The 20043-nt window shown below is 41.9% G+C and overlaps 1 protein-coding gene across 1 annotated transcript in view; it reads left to right on the forward strand.

The window, feature by feature from the left end:
- The window catches only part of LOC148891321 (potassium/sodium hyperpolarization-activated cyclic nucleotide-gated channel 2-like), a 31398-nt gene extending 13708 nt beyond the window's left edge, over positions 1–17690 (forward strand). The window contains exons 4-8 of the mRNA XM_089009037.1: positions 2565–2783; positions 12856–13002; positions 13084–13324; positions 13407–13571; positions 13659–17690. Of these exons, the coding sequence (XP_088865163.1) occupies positions 2565–2783; positions 12856–13002; positions 13084–13324; positions 13407–13571; positions 13659–14602 (1716 nt within the window). The 3' untranslated portion in view covers positions 14603–17690. The remainder of the gene's footprint in view (positions 1–2564; positions 2784–12855; positions 13003–13083; positions 13325–13406; positions 13572–13658) is intronic.
- The last annotated feature ends 2353 nt before the right edge of the window (positions 17691–20043 follow it).

The following is a 20043-nucleotide window of genomic DNA, read 5'->3' on the forward strand; positions in this document are numbered from 1 at the left end:
TAGTTATGCTGATGAGGTGATACCAGAGCAAATGGGGCAATCAGGCCAGGCGTAGACCCATACTCCGGCAGGACAATAGAAGTGATCAGTCAGGACAATAGAAGTAATCACTGTAGCCACAGGGAGTAGTCCTCTGCTCCCCCCGACCTGAGAGCAGGGACCAATTATAGCAGAGTCTGGCACCGCCACGCCTGGACAGGATATACAGTAAAGTCTCGTTATATCGATATTCAAGGGAGTCCGGCGATACCGGGACTATCGCCGACCCTGTTTGCATGTAATTTTCGTGCGTGCATAGAAATAGTATCGATATAACCGGGACTATCGATATATCCGATATCGATATAACGAGACTTTACTGTATATATAGGGCCAAAACTACCAGCAAAACGATTTTAGACGAAGCCTGTTGGATAAGAAGTGAAACGTCCGATACCTTCAAAGAAGTAAAGATGACGGCTGAAGAAACCTTCTCATCGATGGAACACTCCTGTACGACAGAGAGCTTATACAGACGCATTGAGCTATAAGTGAGGCCACAACAATACAATCTGATGAAATCTTGTATGAGGCCAGTCAAAAACTCTTGCCCTTTCAAAGATAATAATCCTCAATTTTGGATCTTATTACTGTAGCGTGCGCAGGTTCCAATCAATACGGTTGCCCCGTGAGTGTTCAAAGAGGCATTTGAAGCTAGTCAAGAAGTCAATGTGCCGCTGATGGAAATGTTGATTATCAACAAAAACAAACGATAGTTCCCAAATGGGAACCACTTGGGAGAGCTGTTGAGACTCCCCTTCCTCTCTCTTGACTGCACTATTTCAGAATCAAAGTGCTCGTTCTTCATCTATTATTCAATCGGTTGCACTCCTCTGTTTCTCTTTCTCTTTCCATATCCACTATTTAGCCTTAGCCCACTTGCTGGAGCTGTGTTTATTTTGGGAGTCTTCCTTGAAGGAGCGGCGCTGCTGCTATTGAGTTGTAACGTTGTTTCTTTTCTGTTGTTTGCATTTGTTCGTTCGTTGACTGCTCTTAGGCTACGTTGATATTTGGTTCTCGGAGGCCATGGCAGCCGAGTTTACGGCCATTTTTTCCCCTTTATATTTCGAGTCTTACTAAGATTTCTCACAGTCGATCACGGGATCTGCTGAGTCCTAGAGGCAAATACACATTTCGGTTCAGCCCATGATTAAAAAGAAGTGCTGGAAAGTTCCCTATTAATCTATTTCATATCTCACATTTATTCAAAAATTCTATGGATGCCAAGTAACATCCAGGAAACTTTGAAATATTTTTTTTTAGCTCTGGAAGAGTCGGATAAAGGGAGTCAAAAAATTTTTTTGCCGCGGGGTCCATGATGAATTTGGGGAATCCATTAGAATGTTTCATCCCATCCACATATTACCGTATTTTCCCGTGTATAAGGCGCACCCAAAAGCCTTCATTTTGTTTAGAATGTGACATTGTCTCCTTATATGCAGATGCGCCTTATATGTAAATTAATATTGAGCCACAACAAGTCACGCAAGTACTGTCAACAGCCACTGACTCCATTATCATCGCCCCGGTAGAGGAAATAGTGCGTAACCTCAGCCTCTACTGTAGTGCCTTATAATATGGTGTGCCTTATATTTGGAAAACTGATATATTTATATATTATATTTGGCAAACTTTTTTTCATCCATTAAAGGTGCACCTTATAGTCCGTTGCGCCTTAAATATGGAAAAAATTGAACATACACCATTCATTGGGGGTGCGCCTTATACTCCGGCACGCCTTATAATAATAATAATAATAATAATAATAATAATAATAATAATAATAATAATAATAATAATAATAATAATAATAATGGCAACCCCACTCATTTCCCCTGTCAGAGATGTGTGTGACATGACCTGATGCGGACGTGAAGCGGTACAAAGACAAGATTGCAGGATTACTGTGGGAGTTTGAGAAATGTTTTCAGGTATTTGGTGAACTTGAGACAGAATTTTCAGTTTTTCAATCACCTACGGCAAATATAGCGTGCACAAAAAAATAATCAATAACTAATTTTCAAATTTGAAGTAAAAATAATAACTGTTATTGTGGTTGACATGAGACAATTTGAAATTTTGGGTCGGACTTTAGCAAGCATCATGAAATTTCACAAGTTTGATTTGCTTTCGCGGGCCGAATAAAATGATGTGGTGGACCAGATTTGGCCCCCAGGCCTTGACTTGGACACCAGTGCTGGATAACGTCACTCAATAAATGTGTAATGATTTTTGTTTAACGACTGCTTATTACCGTTACTCTCTGAGGAAATTATTTCCTATCCGCTGTGCTCAGCTGATGAGGCCTCAAAGAATCCCCCCGACACCATTCCCCTTCTACGTCTTTGTAAACGCAATCCCCTCCCTTGGGTCCTTATTTGTCTAAGCGCTTTTCCATGACCCCGCTGTCCCCAAGGCCTTTTTTTTCTCCCGCTCCTCAGACACACACGCCTTCAAGACCTTGCGTTTTTATTTCAATGACACTTTTTAACTAATTGATTCTCCCTCACTTTATTTCTTGCCAGAATGACACCTGGTCTGAGCTGTACTCCTTTGCCGTCTTCAAGGCGATGAGCCACATGCTGTGCATCGGATACGGTCGCCAAGCCCCGGAAAGTTTGTCTGATATCTGGCTCACTATGCTGAGTATGATTGTGGGAGCCACTTGCTACGCTGTCTTTATTGGCCACGCAACAGCACTCATCCAATCCTTGGACTCCTCTCGACGGCAATATCAAGAAAAGGTAGGCCAGTGAAATAATTTAAATGTGACTAAAATTCAACATTAACTCATTCACTGCCAGACGATGTGCAAAAATGTGTCCAATCCAGTGCCAGGATTTTTGCCTATTTCTATCAAATTGTAGGACCCACAGAATATTGAATTTTAGGACTACATAAACATTCAATTTGGCGTAGAAAAACCTTAAACTCTCTTCTTTCATCAGAAAATAATAGTTAATTCCCAAGTTCTATGGGTCTGGAGTTATCTGAGCTTGAAATGGGGGCAGCTGTCCAAAATACAATGCAATACATACACATTGATTTATATAGCGCGTTAACAACAGCTGAAGCTGTAGCAAAGCGCTAACATGGACAAAAGGCAAATGCTGTGAAAAAACATTGCCAGAGGCCATGGCCAGCGCTTTATCGGCAAGCATGTAAAGCCAAAACCCGAACAATTTTGGGAATGGCGCTCCACGTCACACTTTTCCCAAATAAATTTGTGAATGGCAGCGAATGAGTTAAAGCACCCACAAAGATGTTGATTATCTCCCCGTGTGGTAAACGGTCGGCATCGGTGTGTTTCCTCACCTATATTGATGGATTTATCATCAATCAATGAGTCAATGGGACAAACAGTTAAAAAAATGCAAACAACTGTAAAAAGCTGCTGTAGGTCACAACTCACATTCGCGTTCAACTCTGAGCCACCAGGCCACATCCTACAAAGCCACCTGACGCACAAATACTGCAGTCTGTACAGTAATTGCATTTGATAAAAGCAGCTTGTCCGGTGTATAAAGCACACCCAAAAGCCTTTATTTACTTCAAAAGATGACCCTTGCGCCTTATACGCAGGTGCGCCTTATATGTGAAGTCATATTGAGCCACAACAGGTCTCGCAACTTCTATCACCAGTCACCGACCTCATTTCACCCTGTCAAAGAAGTAGTGCACAACCCCAGCCTCTACTGTAGCGCCTTATAATTTGGTGTGCCTTATATTTGGAAAACTTCTATATATTTATATATTATGTTTGAAAAATGTTTTCATTCATTAAAGGCGCCCCTTATACTCCGGTGCGTGTTATATATGGAAAAAGTTTGAAAAGACACCATTCATTAGGGGTCGGGCCTTATACTCCAGTGCGCCTTATACACCGGAAAATACGATATTTATTCCCACCGATGCTATTTTTCTTTACTGAAAAGACGCAACAGGGGGACTGTGATGGATAAATGCCATATTAAATACATTTCCATGCGGGACTTAAAGGACAACCGACGCCTCCGGACAAGTGGTGTCCATAATTATTAAAATCACTTCAAATGACTTCTACTGAGCGTATTTTACAAAGATTCCACTGCCTATAGCTATATTTTACGTTGTAAGACTCGCGCTGAATATTCAGGAAGTCGTGTTTTCGAGTTGGTGACTATGCCTGACGTGACGTCACGTCTGGAACGCCCCTGACCGAGAAAGCGACACGCTTTGTGTTGATGGCGAAATTAGAAGGAAAACACATAAATAACGCGATGGTGAATTGTTGTGTGTTGCACCAAGACTACTATTTGATACTAGTTGACACAAATTCCCAGCAGACAAATCAGCCCATTTCCAACAGAGCTTGGGCACCATCTTGTGCATTTTCTGGGCGCTACATTAGAGTCCAGACGCCTCAAAATGATGCGGAAGGACTTCTTTAATTGATTGCAAACATTTATGCTTTCCTCTTCGGAACTATTTGAATCATATTCATAACTGTTAATAAGAAAGCGTCTTCCCCGAATCTGAAGCCATTGTTTTGATTTTAGAGCAAGGTAAGACGTCTTGGCGTGACGTCACGAACAAGGGGGCGGGATCTTCTGAGACTCGCCACTTCCGAGGTCATTTTGAAGTCGTTTTGGGACACTTTTATCATTTCATTTTTATTGGTGTTTTGCATTGGACTAAAAATATCAGCCTGCGTGTTTTGGGTATTTTAGATGTTATAAGACGTTTTTCTGATATCAGTTAGGAAACAAAAAAATGGTGTCGGTTGTCCTTTAAAGCAGCATGGTCAATAAAAGCCAAACTAAAATAAAAGTACCTCAGTCGAACAATCATCGTGCATTTTTGTCATGCTATTGCAAATAAGGATGGCGAATTCAGTGCTACGGCAGTGGCCTGTGCAGGAAGCAGAGCAGCCTCTCTGTTTCTAAGCAGAGTCTGTTCAAGTGGGGCGCAAAGGGAGGTCGGGGGATGCTGCTTGCTTCTGAGCAGCCAATCACAGGCCACGGGTGTGTTCAGCCAGGTAGAGGCTCGCACATCGCCAGGGGCGGGGACGATGTGGCCACGCTAATGTGTCGATGTGGAAAGGAGACGAAGGGGCGAGGGGTGGGTAGAGTGTGTGATATGATGTCCCCCTTGGGCAAGCGGGAGAATTGATGAGGTAGCAGACCTGTGTGTCCTGACAATGTCATCTTGAAGGCGACATAGTTAAACATGGCCGCCTGCTTGCTGTGTTTGAAATCGTTTATTACTTGCCGACTCCCATAGCTCTCCTACAGCTGCTATAGTGTGCACTATTTATTTAACACACACACACACACACACACACACACACACACACACACACACACACACACACACACACACACACACACACACACACACACACACGCACGCACACACGCACACACACGCGCGCACACGCACACACACACACGCACACACACACACACACACACACACACACACACACACACAAAACACTCATAGTGATTAGTGATTTTTATACAATGGACGACAATTCATCAGTGAAGTGAAAAATAGTTTTGGAACACAATGTTAATTGCGTGACTGAATAGTTACAAAATGCAAGATAAACGTCAGCCCCTGTGTGTTCAGAAATATTAAAGACATACAAATATTGTTTTCTGCAAGAAGGAGAGATACCGCCGCTCGTTCCTACCGATAGCTGTCAGGCTTCTTAACGCATTCACTGCCATTCACGAATGTATCCGGGAATTGAAGATATTTAATAAAGCGCCAATCCCGAATTTGTTCGGGTTTTGTTTTTTCATGCTTGGGTGCTGATAAAACGCTGGCCATGGCCCCTGGCAATGTTTTTTTTTCATTTCCACAAGGGGGTAGTATTTCCCTTTTGTCCATGTTAGTGCTTTGTTCCGCTTTGTTCCAGCTTCAGCGGTTGTTAAAGCGCTATATAAACCAATATGTATGTATTGCATTGTATTTTGGACAGCCTCCCTCATTTCAAGCTTGTATAACTCCAGACCCATATAATTTAGGAATTAAGTCTTTTTTTCTGGTGAAAGAAGAAAGTCAAAGGTTTCTAAGGCTGTATTGAATGTTTATGTAGTCCTAAAACTCAATATTCTGTTGGTCCTCCTGGAATTCAAGTGACAATGACAAAAACCCTGGCAGCAGAGTGGACACATTTTTGCACGTCTGGCAGTGAATGAGTTAATAAACAAGTTTAAAAAAAACCTGGACTGATGCATTGTAAATAGCACAGTAATCTTATGAGAATCAGAAAACTTTAATTGTCCTACAATGGAGAAATTATGTCGAGTCAATATGGTATATCAAATACTGTTTGCTTTTAATCATTTTATATATTTTTATACTTATGCAGTATGTAGATTTCTTTTTATGAAACCTTTTTTGGTGCAGTTGTACATTTTAGTCTGGTGACATTTTCTTTTGTGCATAGAATACAGCAGGCACTGTCTGACTATACAGCAGAATGTTTTTTTGTCTTTTTTTTGTTTTTAAAGTGAAACATTATTGAGCATCTTTATTGACTATTTTTGAAAACGCATCGGGGGATACATTGAGGGCAAGTTATAGGGAAGCTCACTCCACATCCGGGTGGTGTGACAAAATTGAAAACTCACATTACACTATAAGTGATGATCAGAGAGCGATTTCATACACTGACCCTGTTTTTTGTATTTATTTTTGGTTCCCTTTTTTCTCAAATATCTGTTTTCCTTTTTTACTTCTTTCCCCATCCGTCCCTCAAAGAGCCGCAACTGATCTTTGTCTTGATGTGACCTCTCGCTTTCCCTCTCTTGCTATCTCTTACTCTTTGTGGGTGGTGTCCTTGAGAGATGCAGTGCTGTACTGCTAGCTGGCTGCTACATGGAGCAGCATAGAGGATTAGGCGGGCAGGAGTGGGGGGGGGGGGGGGGGGGGGGGGAGTTTAACCGGTGGGAGATGAAGAGGCCTTGTTGTCACAAGGAATCCTCGTGCACAGTAAGATGTTAAATAGTGCCTGGGCTATTTCGCGTTGTTTACGTTGCTTTTGTCAGCGTTTTTTTTCTTTCTCTTGTGGTAATGTCATCTTGAGTGTGTACTTTATTCTGGATGAGCGGGACTCAAGACACAGTCACTTCCACAAGCATGCTAGTACAGCACTGCTTTTAGACTTTCAACAAATACCTTGTCGGACCTTGTCGACAAATACACAGTACAGTGAGTACTGCTTTACTCTCCCCGAACAAGATAAACACCTGAAGTCTGATGTGACACGCTTATTTGATGTTACAAAGAGCGTGTGTTTGTATGCACTTTAGGTGAATGGAGCTAAATAACTGTAAATTCCATGCTGCTTAAAAAATACATGTATTTGTTGGGGACGGGTGCTGAAGGCAAGGAAGTGGATTTCTAACCAATCGTCAAATTGTCTCCGCTGCAAAGCGTCGCCCCGTGCACTCATATTGCATTTACGAAAACAATATGCAAAGCAGATAGTGTCAAGCCAGAAAGGACAATGATGATGATGGGTGTTTGAATTCACCTCTCAACCACTTCCAGTGATGAGAATTTTGATGATTTTACAAAGAATGGCAATTAGAGTTGTGTCTATTACTGTGTTTTCCGGTGTGTAAGGCGCACCCAAAAGCCTTCATTTTCCTCAAAAGATGACCCAGTAACTTATTTGACCTCAGTGACCTATTTTGAAAGGTCACTGTTTGCGCACTATTCTGTCAATTATATAGTAAGATGGGAAATATCTCATTTTGATGACTATCATATTTTCAGGTGTATAAGGCGCACCCAAAAGCCTTGATTTTCATCAAAAGCTGACCCTGCGACTTATACGCCGGTGTGCCTTATGTGTCAAGTGATATTGAGCCACAACAGGTCTTGCGACTACAGTCAGCAGCCACTAACTCCATTTCCACTTGTATTGTGTAACCCCAGCCTCTACTGTAGTGCCTTATATTTGGAAAACTTTTCTATATTTGTATACAGTATTATATTTGGAAAACGTTTTTCATTTATTGAAGGTGCGCCTTATAGTGCAGTGCACCTTATATATGGACAAGGTTTGAAAATACACCATTCACTGGGGAGGCGCCTTTTACTCCGGTGCGCCTTATACACCTGCAAGTATGGTAAATGACATGTGAAAGTGGAGTATTGAGTGGTAATCTCCATTTCAAGAGGAATAGTAAAATATTTAACATGTAATATTTTGTTTTCCTAATGCTGACTTGTTGAAACCAATGAATTCACAACAACTTGGAATTCAACATTGTCACATGGTGTCCGTATGGGCCAAATGTTATGAAAATGGTGTTCCTGACAGCTTGTTTGCTGTAAAGTATTCCACTTGAGCAGTGTTAAACTTGAGTATTTCTTTTCTGTTTATTGCCTCATTTATCAGCTGTCAGCAGGCTGGTGAGATCGTATCGGTTGGCCAGTTGGTCACGTTGGCTTTTGTTATGTATCATACTGCATGTTTTTGGGTCGAGGTATTCTACAATATGACAAGGCCACAATAATATTGCTTATGCACCATCAGACGAGACTAATTTGTTTCCAGTCTTCACAACGTTTGAGTCATTTGTTTCAGTGCGCATGCAGCAAACCGACTTGTTATTGATCGCTAATTTCTGTTTTCGTTCTCATACAATCAAAAGTTATCTTGACTGAAACAAAATGACATTTTGGCATGTGTTTGAAAATACTTAATCGGCCTCAAGTCACATTATGTATTCTAAATATCCAAAATCAGCTTGAATTTGGTTCATTATCATTCATGCTGTTTAGTGTATGGATTAGTGCGACACGTAAGCACTTTGAGATTATTAAATTACCAGCTATTAAGATGTAAATGCGACTAACACTGGTGTTGCCGCCAATTCTCCAGCGGGGCAATTGTTGACATCACGACTGAATGCCTTTGTTCCAATTTTCAGTGGGGTTAAAATGAATCAGAATCAGAAAACCTTTATTCATCCCACAATGGGGAAATGGGGAATCATGTGCAATCACTTATTCCTGATTTATCGAACAGCTTTCAGAAAACACCACTGCAAAAGATCATCACGACAAGGGCCGAGGACACTATCAATCAGTCACAGAACAAATTTTTTTTTACTCATCAGGACTACATTTGGAGTACACAGACCACATATACTCCTACAGTGAAATACTGTATGGATGCTCTGACAGATTCAAAACCATTCCATGTTTTTCCTTATCAAAAACCCTGGATGAGGATTAAAACACGGTCATTCCTCAAATCTCGAAACTCCATCTTCAGGACAGGTGACCAGGACCACCAGAGCTAATTTGACACATGGCACCAAAGAAGGCAAAAAGGCCGATACACGGACGATTGAGGATCATTTCACTAATAAGTAGCAACCCTCGGAATGATGTGGCAGGGTCTTCAGCACTTCACCAACTACAATGACAAAAAGAGGTTTATGAATGCAGACATCTGGTCATCAGAGGAGCTAAACTGTTTCTTCCATAATAGCATTGAAATCACAAATCTACACTTGTCTTGCCTTCCAAAGGATTATTTATTGCATTGGAAATCTGTTGGCTACTCCATCACTGTCATAAAACTCGAATCTGCTCTCCTCCTGTGTTGCTGGACCAACTCGTCAAAATTCCCAGGACGAGCGAGACACTGTGCAGACTCTGCGCAGTCCGATCCGGTTGGTATGATGCAGCACATGACAGGAAGCAACAATGTTTTCTTCCTGTGCTTGCCTCCGTCGCCATGCGTCTGTCACAACAGCGCTCTGTCTTCTGTCAACAAGACAGCCTGTCACTCATCACTCGAATTATCCCGAAGCAGGATGACCTTGTAAAAGATCTCTAGTCAAACACAACCACACGGCAACATGTCCTGATAAAGGACTGATTTAAAAGATTTTTTTTCCTGAAACATCCTACAAAGTATGTATGATGTTCAGATTACAAAGTAATATCAGTCTCCCTCCCAGGCCTTTTTCATTTTCAAGAGACTTTGTAGAGATTGAGACCCCACAGAATGTTGTGCTTCCCCAACATGCACTTTTGTGAATAGAAGTTAGACAGGACAAGCTCCGATTTACTCTGTATCTGATGTTCTTCTCTTTGGCGAATGTGCTTTATAAGATAATAAGCCGATTTAGCCGGCAATGAACTGAATGAATTATACATTGTCACGACCGTTTGGGATGAGTTTGAATTAGAATTTCCAATGGAGAGCGGTTGTGGGAGGAAAGTGCAGGAAGATGAACGAAGTAAAGTGAAGGGAAAGGAAAAGCAAAGGAGATAATGGTTCTACTGGTCACTGAAAGACAAATGAGAAAATGAAATGAGTTAGTAGTTTAGATGACAAAATGTCAGCAGACAGTTGAGCTGCCACATATGTCATCCAAGTGACAGCAAATTGACGTCATTTTCTCTCATTTGGCTGATGTCGGTCCCCCTGAGACCACTGTGACACACCGGCTAATTGCTTGCTCCGTCTTCTCGGTGAAACTTCATCTGGTTTTTGCACACGGGGTAAATACCACTATGTTACATTGTTAAACACGTTCAGATTGCCAAATACTATGTGTTTATGTGATCATAGATAGCTGAAAAATATCCATCACCTTTTTAAAACTTATTAGCGTCCTCCGTCACTCCCCACACCCTGTCTACGTTACATCAAAAACGGGGTCAGGTACGGAACAGCAGCTGCTCGGGTAGAGCGTCGGGCTCTCCCCAACACCTCTCGACACCTCCATTATGTTCCCAATCAGCACCTCTCATCTACAGTATAAAAAGGACACCAGCTGTGGTGCCTCTTTTGACGCATGGGCTAAAAAACTTGTGACACACTTGCACATGTGAAGAAAGTGACTCATTCATGCAGGTGAGACTCATGTCGTGACAAACTGATACATTACACCTCATCTGGAACAATTCAAGATAATGTCATAGCATTTGTTCACTACTACTACTACTACTAACTAATACTGTACTCAAATACAGCGGTGGATCGTCAAGGCCTGCAAAGCCTTCTCTGCTGGCCTAAAAATATTTGAATCACAGACTGATGTTAATGATATTTTGTCCATGAATTCTTATTAAATAATTCCAAATTATCTTTCAGCTTCCTTTCATTACTTTTCCTCTGTTGCGCTTCTTTCAGATGTGTGTTTTCGTATTGAAGCATTTAACCAATCACATTTCAGCCATCATTTGATACTAGGTTCAAAAATCTACCCGGATGCCTTCACAATCAGCTCTGTCGCATCAAATGTGTCACCCAAACTGTTGCTTTAACCAATCAGATTTTGAGTTGGCAATGCCTTCTTGCAACCACTGGTCAACATCAGAGTTTTGACAAACTATGATTGGGTAGTCACTACCCAATCATAGTTTGCAGATAATGGTACCCTCGAGTGGACTTCACACCATACTTTTTTTCAGACATAATAATAATAATAATAATAATAATAATAATAATAATAATAATAATAATAATCCAGACAAAGCACTACTGAAGGCCTAGCGATGAAATCCACATCTCGCCACTACAATTTGACCAGTGAACCAGAGCCAGGTATGCAGTCACTGTATCCAAAGTGTCCGTACCGCCTCATATAAGGAAAGGTTGACTAATTTAGGTGAAGCTTGATAAAAAAAATTGGAGGAAACAAATTTGTGCGACTTACATTCAGAATTGACAAAAAATGTTCTTCCGCTTTCAGTCCGACTGCGTGACATCAGCGATGACGCCCAATGTGTCCTAATGGCTGTGCGTCAGAGGCTGTAGTCATCTACCAACTGTGATGCATTTAATGCTTCTCTCCGGTCCCTGAAACTAAGAGACTATTCATAACAAGAGCTATACAATTTATGCACGGTCCATATGAAGTGGAAGCAATCACCCTTAAAGTGGAGCGGAGGCCCTGAGCTGAAGCACATAATATTTCCAGTACAGGACATGTATTGAACCTTGCATTAGAGGCTTTGCTCAAGTGTTTCGCACAACGCTGATTAAGATGATCATGAGGCTAATTTTAGCATATCTCACGCCACACCATTACCGCACTGATGGTATGTTCTCAAGGCTTCAAGATGGTGTCACACGTGTCAAGGTTCTATGTTATATGCATGTGGAATTTGGAGTCCACTGATATCGAAAGGCGGCCATGACTTGAGGTAAAACTGGAAAAAGTGTATGATGTTACTTTGCTGAACTAGTTTTTTCAGCCATGTATTGTACTTGAGTAGAGTGTACTTTGTTTTTCAGACTAGAAGTCACCCTTTTTGACATTGTTTGGCTGGTCCTTCCAATGGTACATATTCAAATTTGATCTTGGATTGGCACACAAATCCTCGCTCCCTGATAATATTGCCTTTCTGTGCATTGCAGTCAACTTTTCACCAATGGTAACAAACGCATTTGTCCGAAGTTGGTTTGTCAGTAAATTTTGCCGGTCCATTATTTGCAAAAGAAGAAGAAAAGAAAGAAGGCTGACTTACATTTGACATACATTTGAATGTGATGTAATACATTTTGCATGCAGCCACATCCTTATTATGAAAGGTTGTGCATACTTGGGCAACCATACTACTCATAACTCCTGAACTGCAATTAATCAAAACTCCCACTTATACCTCTGAATGCCATACACATTAAAAAGACGCCTGTTTTTTTCAGAAAAAGGTATTTTTGGAGGGGGGAGCTTCATGAATTTTTTTGAGCTTTTGCCACGGATCTCATTAAATGTTGTACCTATTGAAATGTCCACTGTTGTTGTTTTTTAAGAATCCTGACTTTGTCCAACTTCCCTTCTATAGTACAAACAAGTGGAGCAGTACATGTCTTTCCACAAACTGCCTGCCGACTTCCGTCAGAAGATCCACGATTATTACGAGCACAGATACCAGGGCAAGATGTTTGACGAGGAAAGCATTTTGGGAGAACTCAGCGAGCCACTCCGAGAGGTGAGACATACAATTTGTGTGTGTCCATCCACAATGCTATCTTTGAACACATCATATCTTTGATCTTTGTTCCACCTTCAGGAAATTGTCAACTTCAATTGTCGCAAACTGGTGGCCTCCATGCCCCTGTTTGCCAACGCCGAACCAAACTTTGTCACGGCCATGTTAACGAAACTGCACTTTGAGGTTTTTCAGCCTCACGATTACATCATACGTGAGGGCACCATCGGGAAGAAAATGTATTTCATCCAGCATGGAGTGTGCAGCGTCATCACCAAAGGCACACTTGCAATGAAACTCTCTGATGGCTCTTATTTTGGAGGTAAGGACACTAGCATTTCTTCTTCCAGTATGTCACAAGAAAGAGTTTTGTTTTCCTTTTAACTTCAACACATTGTTTTCAGAGATCTGTCTGTTGACGAGGGGTCGACGGACGGCCAGTGTCCGAGCAGAGACTTATTGTCGACTCTATTCTCTGTCTGTGGACGACTTCAATGAGGTGCTGGAAGAATATCCCATGATGAGACGAGCCTTTGAGACAGTGGCTATTGATCGTTTGGATCGTATTGGTAAGAAAGCACTCTTATATGGCCAATAGTGATAAAGTTTGAACCCATGTATTAAAATATCTATTCTATGTTGTTGTTTTTCTTCAGGCAAAAAGAATTCCATCTTGATGCACAAAGTTCAGCACGACCTCAACTCCGGCGTCTTCAACAACCGTGAGAACGAGATGATCCAGGAGATCGTCAAGTACGACCGTGAGATGGTCAAGCTTGTGGACCTGCAACGGCCACGGGCCATGTCGATGACTCCTTCCATTGGTGGTATCTTCGCTCCCCCCGGCCAATCACAGACAAGTTCTGCTATCGCCACCCTCCAGCAGGCTGTTGCCATGAGCTTCTGCCCTCAAATGGCGAATCCGCTCGTGGGTTCGGGAACTTTACAGTCACCCCGAATGGTGCGTAGGTTCCAGGTAATGCAGAGTTTGCAAAGCCCGGTCTCCGTGTCTCCTCTTCAGTCGCAACCGCCTCAGACATTCGGAGGAGCATTTGGATCTGCGATCTCCAGCCCCCCCGTTCAAAGCCCCTTAGCAGCGTCAGGACGGACTTTCCAATATATGGCCAGCGTGGGGCCCTCGGGTTCCCAGTTGTCCTTAGTACAGCACCACGTACCCAGTCCCACACAGAACCAGCATAGGCCCGCCTCACACAAGAGCACTCACTCCCTCCACACGGGGAGCTTGAGCCAGGATACTCGAGCACTGTCTGCCTCCCAGCCTTCACTCCCCCAGGAGGGTGGGCCGCAAACTGCATCTGCGGTCCCCAGCCCTCCTCCCTCCACTCGCACGTCCAACACCTCCATCGGACCCCCGCACCCTAACATGCCCGGGCCCTCTGGGGTGGGGAGATCAGTAGGCACTCAACAGAGGGTAGCCTTCGCCTCCACACCACCCCCCAGCGGTCCAACTGCTGCAACGGGGGCAGGAGCAGGGGCTGCTGGGTCAGGGCCCCCAGACTCTGGTGTTCCCAAGAAAGATTCCATTGTCAGCCTTCCGGAGCTAGACTCTGCCAGATCTCGGCTGTCTTCCAACTTGTGACCCTGGTCCATTTCAGGAAAGAGGCCTTTTTTGTAGGTGAATCTGTTTGGTTTGGGTCAGTCCCACTAATCCCGCTGACCAATCGGCTGTTGCTGACGCCGCCGGTCATTGGGCCTGGATGTCAGCTGACGGAGCGGTGTTTCAATGACTTGGGACGTTGAGCGAAGAGAAGTCCAATGAAACTAGTATAAGGTGAGGTTGAACTGGTCTAGACTACTGTGCCAGCAACTTTATTCTTAGTATCACCCCTTACACTCTGCTTCCAAACACCTACTGTATATCGTTGTCGTTATTGTAAAGATATTTACAAAAGTATGATCCATGTAACATTTGCATACTGTGTAGAATCCATGCAATGCAATCTAGCAGGAGCTGGACTTGAAAAATCAGGGACTTGAGATCATATGACAAAGTGTTTTGAGTCCATTTTTATTTAACGTATAAACTGTCGTAGCAAAATATTGCTCTTAGTTTTGTTTCAAATAGTAGTAGAGGGGAGGGCGAACATGTTGAAGACCGCTGGTCGATCTTACATCGAAGTGTATATACTCGATGAAAAAAAGTACTGAGGAATATTCTATTCATTGTATCTACCCAAACCAAAGTTGAACTTGAACACAAAGTCTGGTTGTGTCTGTATCAACGGGAAAAAAATGAAACTGAAGAAAATGCCATTGATTTAACTGCCTTGATTCAATGTTAGAAGCCATATATTTGGTTTTTGCGTATCCATATATGTGAGTTTGTGTGGGTTTGTTGTTTTGGGCTCTTGTTTTCGGCGAATGCACATCCTCTTTTACTCCCTCTCTCTCTCTCTCTCTCTCTCTCTCTCTCTCTCTCTCTCTCTCTCTCTCTCTCTCTCTCTCTCTCTCTCTCTCTCTCTCTCTCTCTTTCTCACTCTGCGTCGTCAGGGCTGATTAGTTTTGGCATGCCGACAGCGTCAATAACCGCTTCTCTTGAAACATCTGCCAAGTGGCCGGACGTTTGTTCAGTATTCTGATTGTAAACCTGGAGGCAAAGGCGCTTAAATAATCTAAGCTTTATCAAAATGGAGATATCGAACATCACGTATTGTGTACTTGCTTGTTTTTTTCAAGGTTTATTGATTAACACATGCAATATAATTCTGCAATACTCTACCCCGCCTATATATATATATATAAATACATATGAATATAGATATCTAAACATGTTGTACAGGAAAGTGATTTTTTTTTTGTTTGGTTTCTTTTGTTTTGAACGTGAACTTTTCAAGAAGCCAGCAGCTGTTGCGGCTTCACTTGAGCTATTGTAATCCACCTTAACCAAAAATATTTGAAGGGATTGGAGGCTGTGCAGTATTATTTTACAGGGGAAAAAGAAAAACAAGAAGAAGGAGGGGTAAAAAGACGAGCCAGAGACAAATTCAGAAGAACACAAATCCGCTTCAGAGTGAGTTCGCGACTTCTGAAGGGAGTTGGCGATTTGGGGGGCGAAACCTAAAAATGAACCCGGTCCAAGTCAAAGTCCATCGTGTCCCCAAACTATCATGAATGTCTCAATATTTTGAGTCAAAAGGATGATTGCTATCTAAGGAGTGAGTTGAGGCTTTGGTTGTATTTCTTCGGGAATGATTCTCTTCTTACTGAATGTATGGCATACACAAAGGAAGACAGCTAATCAGATCGAACTGCCATGTAAATAAAGCGATGATGGTTTTAAATAGGAATTGGGTTTTACGATGTGAGGGGGCCAATCCATGTTGTTGCAGCATCTCTTTTTTTTAGAAAACTTGCCGCGTCTCCGGATTGCCATGTATGTGACCACCATCACCGCATCACCGCATCAAATAATCAATTTACAGAGGTCAAACAAAAGAGAGGAGAAGATCCCATTATTAAGCACCTTGTGTTGCGCTACAACCTTGTAATCCAAATATAAATCAATGCTCATAAAATGGTTGCGGGACTTCTCCTGGACCACTTATGCGGTTTAACCGAAGAGAAGCGGATTATATTCCAGTTTGCTCTTTAGATGATTGAGTGCGATCCACAAACAAGGCATCATTTTCAACTTTTCCGCCGTTAGCGTCGGAGGCCAAACTAGTAAAACTGATGCGATGGACTTTTCACTCAGGTTTGCTTCCTTTCTCGAGAGTGATGTATGGATTGATGCAGCCGAGTGGGTTATTGATTAATATACATTTTATCCTCCCCATAATCAAGGTGTTTATGAAGTATGTGGCACTTTTTATTTGGACCCCTTTCACCAACCCTGTAACCTGATAAGATAATAACCTGTCCACTGTGGTAACGGCTGTCCATGAAAGGGTTAAATTGATGGTACCAAGTTTCAATTCAGTGCTTGAAACAAAGTTTCGGTGGTTGTTTTTAATCTAAGGGCTTCATCTCGTCCCTTTTTTTTAATTTCGGATATTATCATGTTGTCACGCCATAGTGGGGTCACCTGCGGTGGCCCCATTTGTCAGCAACTTTCTGTTGCTTTTTTTTCCTATGGGAAAGGGTACAGTACAGTACATGCCAAAAAAGGCAAATATGATTGTGAATGAATTGAGTTTATTTCAGTCCGTCGCTTGTTGTGTGTTTCAATACCGTTCCAGTGCAATCGATTAGTCCTCTACGTGTTCCTTTTCTTGCTAATACCAGAGTTTGCCCTTTTACGCTGCTATCAGGATCGCGCTGATATTATTTTAAGGGGGTTCAAAGTCAATGAGAGCAAAGACAGTCAGAGCACTAAAGAGCTAATGTTTAAGGCAATATTAGAAACTATTCCATCGGATCCACCCAGTCTGTAGTATGTTAGTCACTCTGCATAGAAAGTATGACATCCCAGAAACAAAACCCTTGACCGCCACGGCCAAGCACGTACATGTGATAGCACTGGTCGGGGATTCCGAATGCTGCTTCTGGACCTTTCTGCCAAGTGGGACATGTATATGTTTGACTCTGATTGACGATTATTGAGAATATGAAAGACTCCAACCTCTCATTTGTTGTTGTATCAGATAGAAAGGATACTGAATGCCTTGGTGTTGAAATGTTAGCAAAAACAGGGTCTTCATTTTCTTCACACACATATATATATATATATATATATATATATATATATATATATATATATGTATATATACAGTAAAGTCTCGTTATATCGATATTCAAGGGAGTCCGAAAAAATATCGATATAACCGGGACTATCGATATATCCGACCCTGTTTGCATGTAATTTTCTCAGTGCGTGCATAGAAATAGTATCGATATAACCGGGACTATCGATATATCCGATATCGATATAACGAGAGTTTACTGTATATATATATATATATATATATATATATATATATATATATATATATATATATATATATATATATATATATATGTCTTCTGATTTGTCCGTGTTGTTTATTTGGTCCTTGATTCTACAATGTGCACCATGCACATGGACTGTATATACCTTGTGCCTAGTATATCTAGTTTCCACATAGTCTATTTTTGTTGTATGTATGTACCTATAAAAAAATACTAATTTGTGTTTTTATTTTTTAACTCGCAATATGTGTTTAAAAAAACATTAGTTGAAGACTAGTATTGCTAACTTAAAAAAATGACAATGTCAGTCTTTATAATTTTCCCTGATTTGTGGAATCACAATCTTGCACAGTTTTGTTGGTTTGAGCCTTCCAACACCATACGCGCTGTACTGTCATTTCATGTTCTGTACATATGGTGTGCACGGCAATGTGGGGGGCACATTGTTGTGTTTTTACCGTAACCTGATGTACACGATCCATTTTATACAGTGGGAAGCTTTGCTCTCATGGGCTTCGGGGTGTATATCAACAGCCTGAACGTTGGCTTGGATGACCAAATTGCTATAAAAACAACACCAGTGGAGATGTCTGCGGAGTCGGGATAAAATAGACACACGCTGGGAAATTGCTGCATGTTTTTTTAACCTAAACACCAATGTCGGTTGCACCCCGATGACAAAAACAGACGCCACAAACCCATCCCCGAATTGTGTTTCTTTCACACACGTTTAGCTGAGCGCATGCTGTTATTTATCGAGCTTCACACGATTCTAAGTGGGACCTTCAAATCTAGACATTGTCATGTACCACCAACCATTGTACAATGATTTCATTTGGCAGTTCAAACTCTTGTGTCGTAGCTACCGTAGCCCGCTTAGCTGACCTACCTAAGCCTTCTTTCTGTCTGCTTCAGGACTCACTGTATCGTGTGCTTGAAGTTATTACGTATGTGTGTGTGTATGTTCCTGTGCCTTTTTCCTTCGATAACGTTGGTCCCACTTGAGAATCCGATTCTATTAAGGGAAGGCTTGAAATACACACGAGCAAAAAGCCAAGGCAGTTTTACACAATCGCGACTCGATGAGACGGAAGAACAAAAACTCTGTAAATGTCCTGCAAATGACTTGAGCACATGCAAGTAGCATTCCATAGTCTTGGCTCTGTAATCAGAGATACTTTACCAGCAACATGTAGAAAAACAGCACAGACCGTGTGATGCGGGAAAAACGGTGTCGTTCATTGATGGGTGGATGGAGGGAGGGAGGGGGAGCAGTTTGAAACTATCTTCTGGGGTGTGCGGGTGTGTCTAAGTTAACTCATTCACTGCTATTCACGAATTTATTCGGGAATTGAAAAGATGACGTAGAGCACCATTCCTGAATTTGTTTGGGTTTTGTTTTTTTTCAGGCTTGGCTGCTGATAAAGCGCTGGCCATGGCCTCTGGCAAAGTTTTTGGCTTTTCACAAGGGGGCAGCATTTCCCATTTTTCCATGTTAGCGATTTATTCCAGCTTCAGCTGTTATTAAAGCGCTATATGAACCAATATGTATGCATTGCATTGTATTTCGGACAGCCGTCCTAATTTGAAGCTCAAATAACTCCAGGCCCATATAATTTAGAAATTAACTCTTTTTTTTCTAATAAAACAAGAGAGACTAAGGTTTCTTACGCTGCATTCAATATCTACGTAGTCTTAAAACTAAATATTCTGTGGGTCCTGGAATTCAAGTGACAATGACAAAAACCCTGGCGCTGGAGAGGACAGATTTTTGCACGTTTGGCAGTGAATGAGTTAATGTCGACAAACAATCCATAGCTCAAAGCTGCTCTCAATGTGGCCGAGTTGAGCCTGCATCCAAAACAGCTGTCATGTCCACCACCTCCATCGGCTATAGCCGACAACATGGAGCCACACCCTGGTCTCTCTCAATAAACTGGTCTGTCAGTCAGTGGCAATGTTGTTTAGGCGTTGGTAAAAGACAATTACATTGTTGTGCAATAAAAAGATGAGCGCATTGGCATAATGATCCCTGTGTGCGCGTGGACCTTTGTTCATTGTCACTATCGTTCATTGATTTTTAGTTTGTGTGTGCGTATCCTCCAAGATCATGCAAAGATGACACACAAGCAC

The sequence above is a fragment of the Hippocampus bargibanti genome, linkage group LG11 (assembly GCF_051943395.1).
Source record: "Hippocampus bargibanti isolate YZ-2025 linkage group LG11, ASM5194339v1, whole genome shotgun sequence".
Taxonomy (NCBI): domain Eukaryota; kingdom Metazoa; phylum Chordata; class Actinopteri; order Syngnathiformes; family Syngnathidae; genus Hippocampus; species Hippocampus bargibanti.